This window comes from Rhamphochromis longiceps, linkage group LG11 (assembly GCF_057381845.1).
Source record: "Rhamphochromis longiceps isolate RC_006_pf linkage group LG11, R_longiceps_female_GT1.1, whole genome shotgun sequence".
NCBI classification, from domain to species: domain Eukaryota; kingdom Metazoa; phylum Chordata; class Actinopteri; order Cichliformes; family Cichlidae; genus Rhamphochromis; species Rhamphochromis longiceps.
The window spans coordinates 15,898,607-15,916,109 of record NC_140567.1 but is presented as its reverse complement, the minus strand read 5'-3'; the positions used below and the strand labels follow the sequence as shown (position 1 = coordinate 15,916,109).

Below are 17,503 nucleotides of genomic sequence, written 5' to 3'. Positions count from 1 at the left end.
TGTCTGAGAGAAGGAAAACAAATATAAAACAAATATCAGTCTTAAAGATCATATATTGGTCAGGCTCTAGTCTTAAGGTACTCTGGGACTTGTTTTGGTGGTCTCACAACTTATTCACCTGATTATACTCTCTTCAGGGTTTGTAATGACAGGGAGAGGGGGATCTGTTTGTGTGATTGTGTTTTATATAATCTAGAGAAATATGTCGCAGTTGGCAAGCTAAAAGTTCAGTAGGTTAGGACTGAGACGGGCAGGAAAGTATGAATAATTGTCAGGTGTTGTCGAAGCTGTCACAGGGTCAGGATGTGCTTCTGTCTCCAACATGAACCTCTTTTGAAAGCTCTACTTGACAAGAACTGTATTTTTAATAAGGCACCTGTGGCGAGTAGTGTCACACCGACAGCGAGGATGGCATTAAGATGTTAGTTTAGTTCTCTTAGTTGCCCACATCGCCCTTTTCATTTTTCCTTTGATGTGGTCGTGTTGTGACAAGTTTTTAACGAGGACCCCTTTAGTTTTGTATATAATGTGTGTCCTTCAGAGGCTGAAAATCCAAGTGTGCCTTGTGGCCAAAATGTCAGCTGTATTTTTACAGTTGCACTTAATTCAAACTGATTTATTTATTTATTTATTTTTAAATGTGAAGTCATTTACATGCAGATCCAGGCCCAGCATCCTCCTTGGTGGCAAGGACCTTCATTTTAATGACCATCCAAGCTTCTGTGACTGAGGGTTTTGTTTTGTTTTTTCTGTGTATTCCAATCTGTTTGCATTGCTAATTCTTTACACTATATGAAAAAGGAAAGGCTAAGAACTAAGGCAAGACAGCTAAGTCGGGGTGTGAAAGAAAATCTAGCAAAGGTTGAATGCTAAGGATTTTTAGTTGTGATTGCCATATCAAGTGTGCCGTACAACCACCAGCTGATGGATAAAAATGATGTATTTCCTGACTGCTAAACACTCGTTTCTGGAGTTTGCTGTATCTCATTGGATGAAATTGGATCAGAGATGGTGCTAGCCCCAGAAACTTCCTAGTGATTGCTTTGGTTGGTGGCAAATGATTACCTGTAGTTTGTTTTCAAATGTTATCCTGCAAATACAAACTACCAGCCAAGAAGTAGTAAAACTTAAAAAACAGCCATGCAAACTGGAAATGGAGAAGGTTCACCCTGCAGAGTAAAAGTTGTTTCAGCGCTAGAGCCAAAATCTTTCACAAGGTGCAACTTTGAAGGCATTTGATGGATATCTCCAGTTCCATTTTTGGCATGCTTTTCAGTTTGTTATAATTTATTTATTAGAGTAGCTGAGTCCATAACCCATGAAGTCTATAACTTCACCTCAGGCTAAGATAGCAATATACTAGTGACTAAAGTAATCACAAGGAGGTTTTTGGGGAACACCTTTTTCCCTAGGGACAGGCGGTTGCCAGGGAAGTCACTGCCCAATCTCTAGGCCTGTGTGATTATGTTATTCACTTGATCTTACATTGTCACATGTCCAAAATGGCAGATAAGTTCAAGTCACACGGTTAGAGGTCACATATCTGCAAATCCTCAATAGAAATTTAAGCTTTATCAGTGCACAAAAATACATGTGGTGTTCCTTTTTTTTGAATCACTGATTTACAAATCATTTGTTCACCAGCGAAGTGCAGAGTTGTAGACTCATTATTCAGTAAACAAGCAAACTGGCAAAAGGACTTGAGGAGCTGAGGTGGCAACAGTAACCTTGATGTTAGAGTTGTAACCAGAAACCTGAAGTTTGGGTTAGTCTGGGCTGGTAGCCAGGGACCTGGAAGCTAGGCTACACGTTGGCAACCAGAAGCTAAAGCTGTGGCATTAAGATGTCACTAAGGTTTGGGCCAAGAAAATGGGAGTAGAAATAAGCCAAGACAAAGGGGAGCTGAACAGAGAGAACTGACAAGACGGGAGTTTGGGAGGCAAGGGCTGAATCAGCCAAAGAAACTGCATAGATAAGAAAGCATGAATTTCAATAAGCAGAATACTAACAGAACAGTAAAAGTGGCCAGTTTACAGATGAGCACTGCAAAGGCAGAGACTGTGTTCTAGTTGCAAAGGAGTGGCAGGGCAGAGCATTTCAGAAGACCTGATTGTTCAAGTGGCTGCAGCTGGTCAGGCACTGTTCAGGCTACAGGGCACCGGTCTCCAATCCTGTAACCAAGCACCCACTAACACAGAGGCTGCACGCGAAGCAAGAGAGGAGGCAGAGTCCCTGCTTGGCTATTCCTATTTCGATCAAACATGTGATTAACCATCTCATATCCTGGGAGCAGCTCTTCAATCATCCTACTTTGCTCACTGTTAAGCTACGTTCACACTGCAGGCGAAAGCGCATCAAATCAGATTTTTTTTTTTTTTTTTGACCCTATGTGACCCATATCCGATCATGGTATGACAGTGTGAACGGCACAAATCCGATATTTTCAAATCCGATCTGAGTCACTTTCGTATGTGCTACTGAATCCGATACATATCCGATGTTTTAGAAAGCGACTGCTGTTTGAACGGTCATGTCGCATTAAATCCGTCTTTTGCGTCACTGACACAAGACAGACACCAATTATCAGCGCCGGAGAAGCGCCCGAGAAGACATCGCGAACGCTTCCTGGCCATCCAGTGTAGATGTTAGTGAAACTGTTGGGAAGACAACGTGAACATTTTATTTGTACTGTATAATCTGCAGATTTTGATAGAAATCTGCAACTATTCTTTGAAGCACCGCTCCTCTAAAACAGCAATAAGGATCATTATTAGGTTATCTACATTATTATGTAAATAACAAAATAACTTAAAGCAAAAATTGGGAAACGTAAAGTCTGAAGTCTTTATATTAACAGCCATCAGTCAAACAATATTGTTTGCTCTGGGTCTAAACGGAGCGCGTTGTGTGTGACGTCTTCTTTTGCACATGCGGGCCGCTTTGAGCGTTCACACTAGAGCGCGTTTGCTGTCGCATTTTATTTGTAGTGTGAACAAAAAATCGGAATTGAGCATTAAGTCTTGCAGTGTGAACGTAGCCTTAGTAGGAGTTGGCTGCATGACAAATATCTCGTTACCCACAGTCACTGGCATGACTTTTTTTTTTTCTCTAGTAGTCTTTTTTTTTTTTTTTTTTTTTTTTTTTTTTAAGAATTTCTGCTCTTGATGAAAGGGGGGAAAAACGTAATTAAATCTTGTCCAGTAGTAATTTAATCTCCTCTTATCAAGACTCATTTGTTTGCATAATAAAAGGCCAAAAAAAGGAGCACTTGTTGACTTTTAAGTGATTTGCATTAGTAAGTGCTTGCTCACCACACTCTACTGTCCCTCAGCTGTTGCGACTGCGTCACAGTTGCACTTTCCTCTGTTCTGATTTAATGGTGATCAGTGTGCCCACAGTTTTTGAATGTCTCTGATTCCCCATGTAGGCAAGCCCACTAAGAAGCAGGCAAGTTCAAGTTCAAAGTTTATTCGCCACATGCAGTGGCAGGTTGCCCTGCAGTGGAATGAACCCGCCCCCTGACCTTACACATACAACACAGACATTACATGGGGATACAAGTCGGAGAACGGTTGCATTACAGGAAAAAAAACACTGAAATGTACACTACAGTGGGAAAGGTACAAGAGGAAAAAAAGAGACCTCTACTCATGCTGGGCTACAGGAGGACAGCATGAGAACAGGAAACAAAAAAAACTCCTCTGCACAGAAAAACACATAAATGTCCACAGTACAACATTATAGAGCATGTGACCAGCAACAGCACTGTTCATGCCTCTTCTGAGGGGGGATGTTAAGAGGATTTATAAAATCAGAAGGCACTTCACTGTACATGATGGTCAAAGGCTGTAAACATGCCAGTCATAGTGACATAACAAATTCTTTGGATGAGCCAGAAGTGTGAATACAGACAGTAATAATAATTCATCTTGCATGCTAGTGTAAGCTTAGACTTTGTGTGTTAAAAGTGGGTGGGTTGTTGCAGATGAATCAGTATTTCTGTCATTATGTAACAACTAATGCCATTTTACTTCGTACGTTTCCCGTATCACTTCCTGCTGTTTCAATGCTGTCAAAATGGTCAGCTTACGAAATAAAAGTCACACAACAAACATGTGTGCACAGCTGTTTGTTGATGCTCTGTGAGTTAACAGTTAACATGTCCCACCCACTGCAGAGCCAAAATGATCACGGTGGTTACAGATTGTTTATTTCACAGGCTAACTGGGTTCTGAACAGATGTAATTATGATGCAAAACATTTTAATTGAATGACAGATTGTGTGCGGCCATCCGTATCAAATCGGTCTCTGATGGAGAGTTTTTCGGCCATTTCCCAGGTGACATCAGCAGCTAGCGAGCGACTGTGCTAACAGCGATCATCCGGTTTGAATTTGCTGACTTAATTCGACAAAGTTGGCTGTATGTGGCCTATGAACTACAGTAATTTTGACATCTCTGCAGTAGCCAGATCTCCTAAAGGATTGAAGATGATATTGAACACAGGATTTGCATATCAGAGCATGATCAAAAATGACCTTTCCATGACCTAAAATTGGGTAAATACAAACTAAGATTAATAATAACACATGCTATATTACACTGTGCTATTATTTATTTAATAAGAGTTAAGCCAAAATGTACAATCAGTGGAAAAAAACTAAGAAAAAAAAACTAAGTACACTTCATATTTCAATCAATAGCTTGTGAATCACCTTGACTTTGAGTAACCTGAAATTCTCACTTTCTGCGTGACGTTATTCGTTTCTCATATTGTCTTTTAGGTGTTTTTGGCCCAGTTTTCTGTAGAATGTTTCTTCAGTTCATTGAGTTTTGTGGACATTTGCTCATGCACAGCTCTCTAAATGTCCCCCGCAGCCTTCAAGTAGGTTGAGATCTGGACTTTAACTGACTCACTACAATTTCTTTATTTTAATCTTTCAGCAATTCTTTAGCTCATGGGGAAATTAGCGCAAGTCTGGAATATTTGCCCCTGATATTTGAATAATCTTTCTCATTGAAGAATGGCAGACTTAAAATTATTTGGAAATAGCCTTATAACCATCCTCAGACTGATGGGGAGCAACAACTGCTTCTCTAAGATCATCGCTGATTTCTTTCCTCCCTAGGATTGTGTTAACGCACATTGCAAACTGCCAAAACATCTGCTTTTACACAGCTGCTCACACTTGCTGCTGATCAATCAATGCATTTGATTAGTAGCACCTGGCTGCTACTTATACTCTTAATTCCTTTGGAAGCAGTAAGCATGTACTCAGTTTTTCACTCGCTGCTTCTGCGTTTTGGTTTAACTTCTCTTAATGAATATTAGCAAATAACATGAAAATAATTGAAACCATAATAATGTCATTTTGCATATGCATTCCAGACAAGTTTCTGCCAAAGATTCACAAGTGCATACATGCAATAAATCAATTAATCAATCAAAATAAGACAGATGATAAATAGATAAAATCCTGACAAAAAGCACCGGTCACACATTCAGTGTTGCAACAGCTTCCAGTGTGCACAGGATGTACCCACTTCTTTATGAAAGTTGAATGAAAGGGTCTCAGCTTAATTCTGTTCTCATAAAGCCCCAAAATACTAAATGGGTATAATTACCTCCCCCTCGCATTGTCTCTCTTTCTCATCACCCCTCTCTCACACAGTTGGCCTGTTTGTCTCTGCCTTTGCTTTGTTGCCATGGCACCTCAGCATCTCACCTCTTCAATCTGTTTTTGTGTTCTCATTAAAGGCTCCGTCACTTGAACCCAAAGAAACGGCAGTAGCAGAACCTGAACAACAAGATGAAGTCTTTGGTAAGAGGTCTTTGAATTAAAATTTACATGCATATTACATATTGGAAATACTCCCATCAGACAGACGAGGAGATGTATATGTTTTTCAGTTGTTGATGAGAAAATGAATGACAGTTTGTAGTGTGCATAATCAGCTCTGGAGCAATCTAAAGATTGAATAGAGGCCTTCCCAACCCATACACGTCCACTTATGAGAGTCAAAGCTGGCATCAGTCAATTTACAGAATATCCATCATATTTTTAGCCACGTCTGGCTGGTTTTTAAAAAGTTAGCAATGATTTATGAAGGACAGCCTTTCTTAAAAGTACTGTTCCAATCATTCCAAATTTTTTTGTTGATTCTTATAGTTTAGAAAAGTTTTGTCTTTGGGTCACATTCACGGTGATGTTTCGTGTGAAAGGATCAGGTATTACAAATAAGGCCTCTGTAATACTGCAGCTCAGCAGATGAGGGCAGTTGAGTTTGATCCACAGGAGTAGACCCATGTAGGTTGGTTATGATTTGATTTTAGGAGTCAGTGCTTTTGCAAATTAGAATGTATGGGATTATTTTTGCAACCAGAGGCAATTGCAGTTGTGCGTGCAAATATGCAGACTGTCTTTTTTTTTTTTTTTTTTTTTTTTTTAAAGCAGACTAAATCTCTCTGGTGGAGTTTGCACTGTAAGGCACTCTGCTTAAAGAAAAGAAATCAAATTTCTAACACAACAAAATCAACATAGTCCCTTTTTTCATCTTCTTCTTCTTTTTGTCCCTACTGTCAGTGAAACAACTTGAGTTTGTGACACATCCTGTTGGCTCTTGTTTACTATGTAAAGATGCACCCTGCCAGGGTGAAGGAAATTGTTTACATTTATTTTTTTGTTTGTTTGTTTAAGACTTCACATACAATATGTGCTCTTCCTAAACATCCAAAGCCATCGGCCGCTGAATTGCAGTGATTTAAGGTCTCTTTAGCCACCTGCTGAAGTTTGTATTTTTGCCTAGAAGCAGCTAAAATACCCAAGAGACAGAGCGGAAAATATGTGCAGCATATTTACTTTCCTCTCCTGAATTTTGGGACGTTTTCTGGGTGAGGCTTGGTGAATACCAAGCCAGGAATGATTGGCTCACATGTAGGGCTGCACGATTAATTGTTAGAAAATCGCGATCTCGATTCATACTTATGTGCGATCTCATTTCCAAATGACAACGATTTAAAAAAAAAGAAGAAAAAAAAGAAAAAAAGTCGACGATTGTACCGCACTTTGATCCGGGACGTAATCTGCATGAAAACAAGCGCTCACTCTTCCTGCTCAACAAATGACAAGGGCGGAGCCTTATACCACGTGATACAGAAGCTGTGCCATGTGATGCTAAAATTAGCAGGGAAAAAACAACGGAGAGCACGTCAGGGATGACGAGAAAGTGACAGGAGAAAATCCGTCCCGGTCAACCACCCAAACATCAATAACGGGAACCTTATACAGCGCTTCCCTATACCCGTCGAACTTCCGCAGGCACAAAGAAATTACGGAGGATATCACTTATCACCTGACTAAAGATATGGCTCCCATCAACACTGTGCAAAACGAGGGATTTAGGAAAATGATCAACACCCTAGACAAACGCTACACAGTGCCGTCCCGCAACTATTTTTTTATTGTTGCACTACCTGCTCTATACACGCAGTGTCGAGCAACGGTGGAGACGGAATTTCAAGCAGTACAACATTTTGCAGCTATAACAAAACGTGAGACATTTGTTGTTTTTATGTTTATTTTTTGTTTTTATGTTCAGTCTCAACTGTTACGAAGTTGATGTGCAGTTAATAAGTGCAATAAATATTTATACTGGAAAAGAAAATCGTGAGAGAATCGTGATCTCAATTCTAAGCCAAAAAATCGTGATTCTCATTTTATGCAAAATCGTGCAGCCCTACTCACATGTATGAACTAAAGTGTCTAAAGCACAAAAGAAAATCGCAAAAGCTACTTTTTGTTTTTGCTTTAGCCACTTTTGACTGACTAATTTTCATTGAGAGCAGTGTTGTAAATGGCTCAGTCACTGCTTGTAACCAAAATAATTACTCAAAACAAAGATTTCAGTATCTATTTTAAGGTTAAAACACTGAAATAATATTTAACTTTAACTCTTATTTCTTTGTAGTTCTTTAGTTTTTCATAGTTAAAAGAAAATATTTTTTATAATATTATAAATAATATAATAATTAAGTTAAACTGTTTCTGGTCTAAAACTTGAATATTAGCAGCTAAGCTAGCTTTAGAGTTGCCAGAAGGCATCAACCAGTAGAACATTCTAGTCTCTATTTATTTACGTTTCATGAAATTTTTTATAACATGCAAATGCGTTTGCCAAATCACCTCAGTCCATATTCAGAATAACCTTATTCAGAAGCTTATTATTGTTATTGGCAGGTTTAGCTTTCTAAGCTAACGCTACTTATCATTTATTGGCAGCGTTAGCTTAGAAAAGTAAAAATGTTTGTACAGTTTATCACATGGATATTTATGCAGTTGTGACAAATATCCCTTTTGACTTTTAGCTATGGAAATGTAACTTGATGGTCTTTCAAAAAACGTGTGATGATATTAGCAACTAGCTGGCTAAATGTGTCATCAATACTTTTCCAAGCTTCATTTGTATCATTTTTACATAAAGTGTTGAGCCCCAACTGTTACGAGCACTTTGGTTCAGTTACCATATCACTACTAATACTAATTATCATCAATTATAATTATTAATCCAATGCTGGGCACTCGATAAAACAGCAGAGCAGGCCTGTTAACATTCCAGCTCTTGAAAGCAGCAAACACTTTGAGAAGCTCTGGCTGTATATGGCTCACATTTGACCACATCTTTTCAAAAGTGTTTCAGTCACTACTAGCAACAAACTATTTGCCATAACTCAATATTTATGTTTGTTTTATAGAGAAATAAACCTCCCCTTACACTGGTCACATGAAGAACTCGTACAAACATGTAATGTGTGTTAAATTTGTGTTGAGCAATAATTTTGCCATAGGGGGTGAAGTTTGAGACTGATTGTTGGGTATATGACTTTTACATTTATGTCTTTAAATGACCCACCACTCAAACCCGGGGGATGCTCTGAAGAAGGAGGAATTGGTCCAGTCTGGCTTCTGCACTTCTCCAACCTTCACACATTAACGTTGGGGGAACATGCAGTGCTTTAGGCTGCTTTGTGTTTTGGTAACAGCTGTTCATAAACTGAGAGACTAGACTACACACAAAAACAATTAATGTAGTATTCAGTGACTATCCAAGAAATACAAAGTCATTGAAGCGTGAAATCACTGGAAAAGATATTGGAGTGCAGACGGCACTAACCGACTCATTTTCTAAGAAAGGTCAGTATTGATTTCCTATAATGCAAAACAAATTTATCAGTCCAGCTGCAGTGTGTTTGTATGCATGCATGTGAATGAAGGCACAATTAAATTTTTCTTTCCATAATGATGTTATGTCATGGAAGCTTGTTTGAGTGTGTAATCACGCCTGTGTGCGCAGCACCAGAGAACCACCACTCTTGCTTGTTCTCACTGATTATCGGCAGGAAAGGTATACCACGCAGAAGCTTCATCAGATTGGATCCACTCGATATGCTCCTCCTCCTACAACCTCAGTAATTCATGTCCCTCCTGTTAAACACTCGTCATTGATCGGAGTGGAACAGACTTAAAGGGTCCGCTATTGACATAAGTGTTTTTAAGAGGCCACGTAGCAGTTCTGGCAGCTCATAGGTATACACAACTTAGGATACAGGTTAAAGTAGCCATCTCTTTGTAAGGCAACCTAAAACATAAATGACTCGACTGCATACCACACTCATTACTGAAAAGGGAAGAAAAATAATTAGTTTGGTATTTAGATTGATTAAGACTTTGCCCTTTCCATGTCAGCTAAGTTTTTGCTCAGCTTTTCCTGCAAACAGACTGGTTTAATGAGGTTTTTCATTGAAAGGACACCACCTCTGAGCACCTCAATATTATTAATGTGTCGATTCTGCTTCAACTCTTAATGTTTAACTGGATCTTTGCTCAGTCTGCGCTGGCCTCGGGTAGTGTGTAAAAATCATGTTTTCTTATCAGTTTCTAACTCATTGCTGCTCTGGCTTGTCCACCAAGGGTGAAATAATTTAGTACCATTAGGTGATTCTAAAGTGCTGGGCAAAGGAGGAAAATGAGGGATTTCCATCATATTGGCCCAATGTGAGTGGTTTATGACCAGCAGGTTAGCAGTCTCTATTGGAGCGTGTTGTAGGGTGTAGTGGTCATCAGCAGGTATCATGACTCATGTCTCCATACTGCACTTCCTGTTTGCAGTGCTTTTCTTTTTCTTTTTCACTGAAGGGCAAACACCACCATTGGCTGTATGGCTCTTAAAAGCCCATTATGACTCCATTACCTGCCCTAGCTTGCAGCAGGCCCACAGCAGAGCAAAACGGGCCCCCTTTAGCTGTCAGGGTGAGGGGAGGAGAAACGAACAGCAGCTGTGGATAGAAACCAGGAGAGGAAGTGTAGTGTCAGGTGGGGAAAGGCTTAGCAATTGTGGCCTGGTCAAAAATCTTGGGGCAAGATGGCTTTAGGTTGTCATTTTTTTCTAAATTGTAGGTGGTCTGTAATGGAGAAACTTGGGAGATCAGAGTCTTGGCCAAGAACACTTTATCACACTAAGGGGCCTGAGTTTGACGCACCAACTCTAAGATTAGAGCCTGCAGTCTAACAGAGCCACAGCTGCCCAAGGTTGATTCAAAAATGTTGTTCTTAAACAAATGCCTGCAAACCTCAGTGAACTGAAGCAACATTGTCAAGAGAAGCAAACCGAAATTCATCCATAATGATATGAGAGACTAATAAAGTCATTCAGAAAATTCTGACTTCATATTATTGCTGCTAAAAGAGGTTCTGTACGCTATTGAATTGTTACCTGTACCCAGGACCTGACAACAGCCAAACGTTCCTACTAAGTTGTGGGGTCACTTGGTGGGGACTTCTATGATTAAAAAAGAAAGGGACCTTCCACTTATCAAATACGTTTAGTGCAGGTGTGGGGAACTCCAGGCCTCAAGGGCCATTGTCCTGCAGGTTTTAGATATCACCCTGGGTCATCACACCTCAATCAAATGATTAGTTCCTTACCAGGCCTCTTGAGAACTACAAGACATATTGAGGAGGTAATTTAGTCTTTAAATCAGCTGTTTTTGTATCAAGGACACATTTGTAACCTGCAGGACAGCGGCCCTTGAGGCCTGGAGTTCCCCACCCTTTAGTGGAAGTGGCCACCCCATTTGTTGGTTTACTGCTAAAGGGACTGCTAATTGCTTGTTTGCTCACAGAAAAGTGAGTACTGCAGGCACCAGTCATGGGCCAAGGTTGCCTGGATAGATTGTTTGTACTCTCTACAGGCTCAGTACTGGGTTGTTACTCCATTATTTTGGGCAATGAACATGTAACTGTCCACCCAGGCTTATTGTTGAGAACTAGTCTCAACACTTAGCTTGGTTGGACCGTATCAGTGTATGAGAGTGTATCAAAGCTGTGTTTTTCCTACAGAGCATTTGGCTTGAAAAAATTCTTTTCTTTGTAAATGCTTGGTTCCTTAGCAGCCTCTTTCTGCACTCACACTTTAAGACGGCTTTATTGTGATGAATCTGTTTAGATAACCTTAGCTGGATAATGTAAGGGGCTCTGTTATCATGCAAAATTACATGATGACAGGCAGCCTGAGGGAGCCGGAGGATCTCTTGTCTTCCCCCCCTCATATTGAAATGTGTGGGGAACAATCCTGCCTTCTGTTGGGAGGAACCAATTCTGGAGCTACTGTGAAAACGCTCTGTAGCAGTGCTCCTGGGAAATTGTCTCTAGCTACAATAGTGCTTCATAAATAAGCAAATGAAGATGAAAGATCTGACTGGAATGGAAATATCCCTGCACAAAGCAGCAGATATAGTTTTTATTCTGTTGGTGTCCCATTAAATATATTTAGTGCATATAGTCATTTTGTGGTGATTTTAATTAAGAGCAGGAATCAATATCAACCAAATATTGTTCCATTAAATACTTTAAGTATACTAAATATTTAGGAAATGCCTTTCTCACTTTAATAATCTAATTTGTTTCCCTTTGTCCACTTAATATTGTCTTAAAAAGATCCCATTTAGCCAATACTGCTGTAATATATGTGGCTTGCTTTTGTCGAACTGTGAAGAATGCTCAATATGAGTTTACACAATCTGCTATAATTGAACCATTTGAACTGTTACAGTCTCTCTATACACAGCCAATCTGTCATTAATCATAAACTAAAAGCAGAGAGCTGTTTCAGTTTGAATAAAGAACTATTGGGAATAAATAATACGCTGCTGAAATACTGGGCTGTTTTTTACAGCAGGGGAAATGCACGCATTAGCTCTTCACCTCCACATGTCATTCAGTAGAACCACAAAGGCTTTAAGAACATTATCCAAATCATTAGCCAGATTACACTATTTTCAGTTTATTTCTTGCCTAAAAGGAATCTACTATGTGAGAGACTGTACTGTACCAAAAAGGTTTCGGTCATGTGCACAGGGGGCTTTTGCAGCATGAAATCAATATAAACCAAATGAGTGCACTCTGAGTTCTCATTCAGCTTGGTTATTATTTTTAACTTTAGCAGCAGGACCAAAACTCTTAAGAAGAAAAGGGCTTGATGTCAATGAAGTCGTACGCCGGTTTGAATTCTGCTTTTTCATCTGCCTTGGTCACGTAACTTTTGCTTCCATTTATGTGACGACGTCTTGTTTTTTTGAACTTTGACAAATTTGAAAGTGAGCGTCTTATAGATCTGACATTCTCTCTTTTCACCTCCTTTGATGTCACGTCCCTCATCTCCTCCTCGTCCTCTTCTGTTCTCCTCTAAAAAAAAATAAAGGAGGAAAAAAAGAATGCAATTTGTTAGTTTTGTTAGCATATGCTAAGTCACATATTTTCGGATGCCATGTATACATATTATGGGGAATTTAATTTATCTATATACAAGATAATTTGTCAAGTTGTGACTTGGAAATACTTCTAATGGGGCCTTGTTCCGATAACATTAAAGAACCACTGAGCTAAACTAGCCAGCTAACTACAGAGCAGAGACAGTGACTAAAAGTTGAACATAGATACTTTGATGTCACCCACTTGTTTCTGAAGCTTCGAGATAAGTGTTTTATAGCATACCTATCTTTGTTTTGAAGCTGTATATGATGAGAAAGGGGCAGGTCAGGGCATGTTGTTAGCCAGTGAACATAGTGTACTACAAATGCTTATGTTCTCTGAAACATTGCATGACCAGTATTTTGAAAGGACACGTCCTTCAATGTGCATATTAAGGAATTATGTAGCACTTCCACTGCATCTGCACAATATCTCTAAAATTACAAACAAAGAGTCTCAGAGTGACGCTGAAGAACTAGTTCATTTGTTTTTTACTTCTAGGCTGAACTTTTATGATTCGTTATTATCAGGCTGTCCTAAAAACTCTTTGAAACTCCTTCAGTTGATCGAAAATACTGCAGTGAGTAGATGCGGACTAGATAGAGATCTTTTTTAAAAAGTGGTTTGTTACTGATGCATTCTGTAGCAAGCTAGCTTGCTAAAGTAAAAGAAAATGTTAGTCACAGACTGCGTCAGTAACCATGAAAAGTATTGCGTAGACATACCAATAGCCATTTTTAGCGCTGTTCTGTAATTTTGTTAAAATTGGACGTGTTCTGGGAAATTTGGTCTGTTAGGGCGAGGCTGCTTCAGACTCGCCCTACTTCGAGCCTGCTGAGATTAATGAGAGCACTGGCTGATCGGAGCAGGCGGAGTGGCTGAGACTGATTCACCTCTCTGTTTGCTCATTACTAACTGTGTAGAGAAGCTCCTGAAAATACAGATCGAGCCGTAATTAAAACAGAATCGGAGGATGCTCGCTGGAAATTGGATTTCCCCCTCATGAAGTCGGGTGCATATTTAATATCTGATTTCGTCTCTGGGTGGAGTTAATGCGGCGTTGTGTGTGTGTGTGTGTGTGTGTGTGTGATGTACACAGCTGGCTTTTCATTTACTGACGTGCCCTTCAGCTGACCCACAAAGCTCCCTGTGCTTTCTTCAGTTATCACTATATATCTTCTTTAATCGGCTGGCTTCGCTGTTTGCTGGAAACAAATTTATTTAATAATTTATTTATCTGAGAATGAGAGAGGAGAATAAATGAACCGAGACACCTCCTATAGTTACAAATCGCATCAACGTTGAGCGACTTCTCTTTAACAAATTGTGCAGCATGTTACAACTTCCGTAAATAAAAATTAATGTTTCAGCTCGTTGCTTTGAAGTTACTGGAAAAAATACTTCACATTTGGCCTGCTAGAGATTCTTAGCTTTCCGTGAGTGTATCAGCTTATGCAATAGACATTAACAATGAAAACTGGTATAAAACATTAAAATTCATGTACGTAGGGCTCTCTATTCATGACTTTTCTCATCAATATTACATCAACAACTTGCAGTGCGAGTATTGTGTGTCACTCTGCCAGATGCCACGCTTCTCTTTGACCTCATAGTGACATCATCACTATGGGTAAGTGAATATCTTAATGTGCCTGTACTGATCCCTGTGATAATGGAGGCTATAGTCAAACTTGAGGTGAGTGTGAGCAACTCAAATTTAACCTAATTTTTGCATGTTGGATTTGGTCTTCTGTGATGCGCACACATGGCATGTTGTCACTGAGATTGTGTAAGCACTGCTGACTGTGCATACAGCGCAGTATTGACAATATGTTTGGTGCTGTGGATTTGCCAGTCGCACATGTATAAAAGTGCAGTGGCTCAGTCATTTGTCTCCGTGGCGGAGGCTGACTCTAGCTGGTACGGGCCCTGGCACCGCCGATGTGAAGCACCTCCTCTCCCCTCCCTCCACCCTCAAAAGCTCTGATTGTTAAAGGGCAGCATCACTGGACTAGTGTTCTTTGGTTTGACACCATTGTTCAGTCTCCTTTTCTGTCCTCCTTCACCTTGCATTTCCTTTTTCTGACCCACTTTTGTAGTTCCCCCTTTTCTTTTCTTCTCCAGTTGATGAATTAATTACTCGGAAATTTAAAAGCCGCGCTGTTGCTGCTCTAAATGTGCCTGTGTTCATGCAGCCGTATTCATGACCTTCTGCATGCAGCCTCTGAACCAGCTCCCTGTGTATTCTTCATCTTTGTGCGTGAAGAAATTGTGCCTCATTGTGGCCATGAGTTCAGGAGACCACGTCATCTTGTCTCGGTCATCTGGCAGGACAATTACTGAATGTGTGTGTGCGTGTGCGTGTGTGTGTGTGTGTGTGTGTGTGTGGTTCTGAGGCTACAAGAGTCCAAAGGGAGGGGATAGATGGGTAACAAAACAGTACAAAGGTACTACTCTTGCTACTGTGTCCCAAATGTCAGACAAGATTATCTAGAGTCTTTACTCTTGGAGAACAGACATGCAGGTTCTGTATGGTAATCCCGATTGAGAGGGGTGTTTCAAGTGTTTTTCTGTAGTGGTCATGATGGGTTTGTATTAAAAAAACAAAACAAATGCATTTTAATCTAAGGTGGGTTCATCACATTAAATGCACAGCTGATCAAGTGGTCCTTAAGTGCCACTAGAGACACATTTGAATTCATAGTTCACTGCCTGCAATATGTGGTTGTGTGCAGCTCTAATCACTGCCAAATGTTGTTTGTGTAGTGCTTTTTTTATGATCTGCTTTTTTATTGCTTCTCTAAGCTGTTTGCTGAACCTCCTCCATGCAAGACACAAGCACTGTAACTTCCAGAAGTAAATCAAATGCTCTATTCTAATACAGTAGATAATCACACTTTAGATTGGTTTACAGCTCTAGGATTTTTTTTTTTTTTTCTTATCCTAAATCACCCCCACACACTCCCTGGATACTTTATTATGCACACCTTGGTATTACGCAGTTGGGCCCACTTCTGCCTTATTTATCAGAGATTTTGGTCGATATTGACATGTTGGTGTGGCACAGTGGAGTGGAGTTGCAAAGGCGCTGTGCTGAATTGAAATCTGGTGACTGTGAAGACTATTTGAGTACATTGCCATGTTCAAGAAACCAGTTTGAGATGACTTGAGCTTTATGACATGATGTTTTATACTGCTGGAAGAAACCACCCGAACATTGGTCAGTGTTCTTACAGTGTAACTTTCTCTGTAAACCCTGGAGATGGTTGTGGAAATTGGATGCAAAGTGTGATATTTCAGATTTGTAGTCTATGATCTAAACCAGGGGTGGGGAACTCCAGGCCTCAAGGGTTTTATAGGCGTCCTTGATCCAACACAGCTGATTTAAATGGCTAAATTACCTCCTCAACATGTCTTGAAGTTCTCCAGAGGCTTGGTAATGAACTAGTCAGTTGACCAAGGGTGCTATCTAAAACCTGCAGGACACCGGCCCTTGAGGCCTGGAGTTCCCCACCCCTGATCTAAACTGTGTTGGGAACAGTCTGCTTTATTTTAATGTAAGAAACTGCAGTTATTTCACTGTAAGATGTCTTTTTCTCATACAGACTGTCTGAACTACCTGAACTAGAAAAAGCCTTTTGGGGGTAAACCAGGACTTTCTTTTAGATCTAGTTTAAGAAATCCTTACAGCAGGTCTATCTGTCTATCTTCCTATCTATCTAAAGAAAATAGTTCTGCTGTGAGAGAAAGGAGAAAACTGATATCATATTATCAGCACTGGTGATGGCTATATAGGATTCATAACCTTCTGTTCCATTTAGTCTACTGTGGTTATTTTTAGCAACAGATTCTTATAAAAAATACTGAAAATGCTTTCAGGTGCATAAAAACTAGCACTGGTGCTCTTCCACACATAGAGTTCATCTTCATTATGGTGACATTTGGATTTTGAGGTCTTGGGCGCTCGGCAGAGCAGAGTGTTTCAGAGTATGTCGGTCCTGTTTGTTTGAGGTTTGTCTCAGGTTTGTTTTTGGAGTGTAATGTCTCATCTCAAGCCTCAAGCATCCAGCTGGCTTATGAGTCCGGGACATTAGTCATGCTCACTCCCTTGCTGAAATGTGTGTATCTATAAATGTGTTTTGGCCTCTCCATGGGTGAGGAAATGTCCCTGAGCACTATGCTGATGGCATCAACCCATGTTGAGCTGCTCTGTGTGCTGGCTCTCTGTCATACTAGAGACAGCCATTCATAGTGGCTGCCAGGGAAAACCTCATCCTCCACAAACACGTCTGGCATGGCAGATATAGTTCTTTATCAAAACACCAGGCTTCACATGAGTTTACTGCGATTTGAATTTTTAAATGCTACAGCTAAGTGCACACTCAATACACTTTAATTTGGCATGGTTGTTGCCAGATTTATTTTGGTTTGTGAGCTGTATGTGACCAAACATTTAACATGATGTTCAACCTGAGATTATAAGATTTAGTGTTAAGTTTGGTGTTAAATGTGATGGTAACTTTGGATGGCAAAAATGGGCCTAAAGAAGCTAAGCGGCTCTTTTGAGTCTCTTTTAGGACTCAATCATAACTTTAAGCTATAATATAACTTAAACAGTTGAGATATACAGTATAAAAAGTAATAGTTTCACTACAGCTGAAATGAAGGGGAAGTATCTAGAGACAGCGAAAACATTTG

General features: G+C 39.9%; 1 protein-coding gene across 2 annotated transcripts in view; it reads left to right on the top strand.

Annotated features, from left to right (window-relative positions):
* Nucleotides 1–17,503, top strand: part of LOC146658751 (myelin basic protein-like) — a 53,909-nt gene that overhangs the window by 25,019 nt on the left and 11,387 nt on the right. For both annotated transcript variants that reach the window (XM_085422476.1, XM_085422477.1), the window contains one exon: nt 5,758–5,821. In XM_085422476.1, the coding sequence (XP_085278602.1) occupies nt 5,758–5,821 (64 nt within the window). The remainder of the gene's footprint in view (nt 1–5,757; nt 5,822–17,503) is intronic.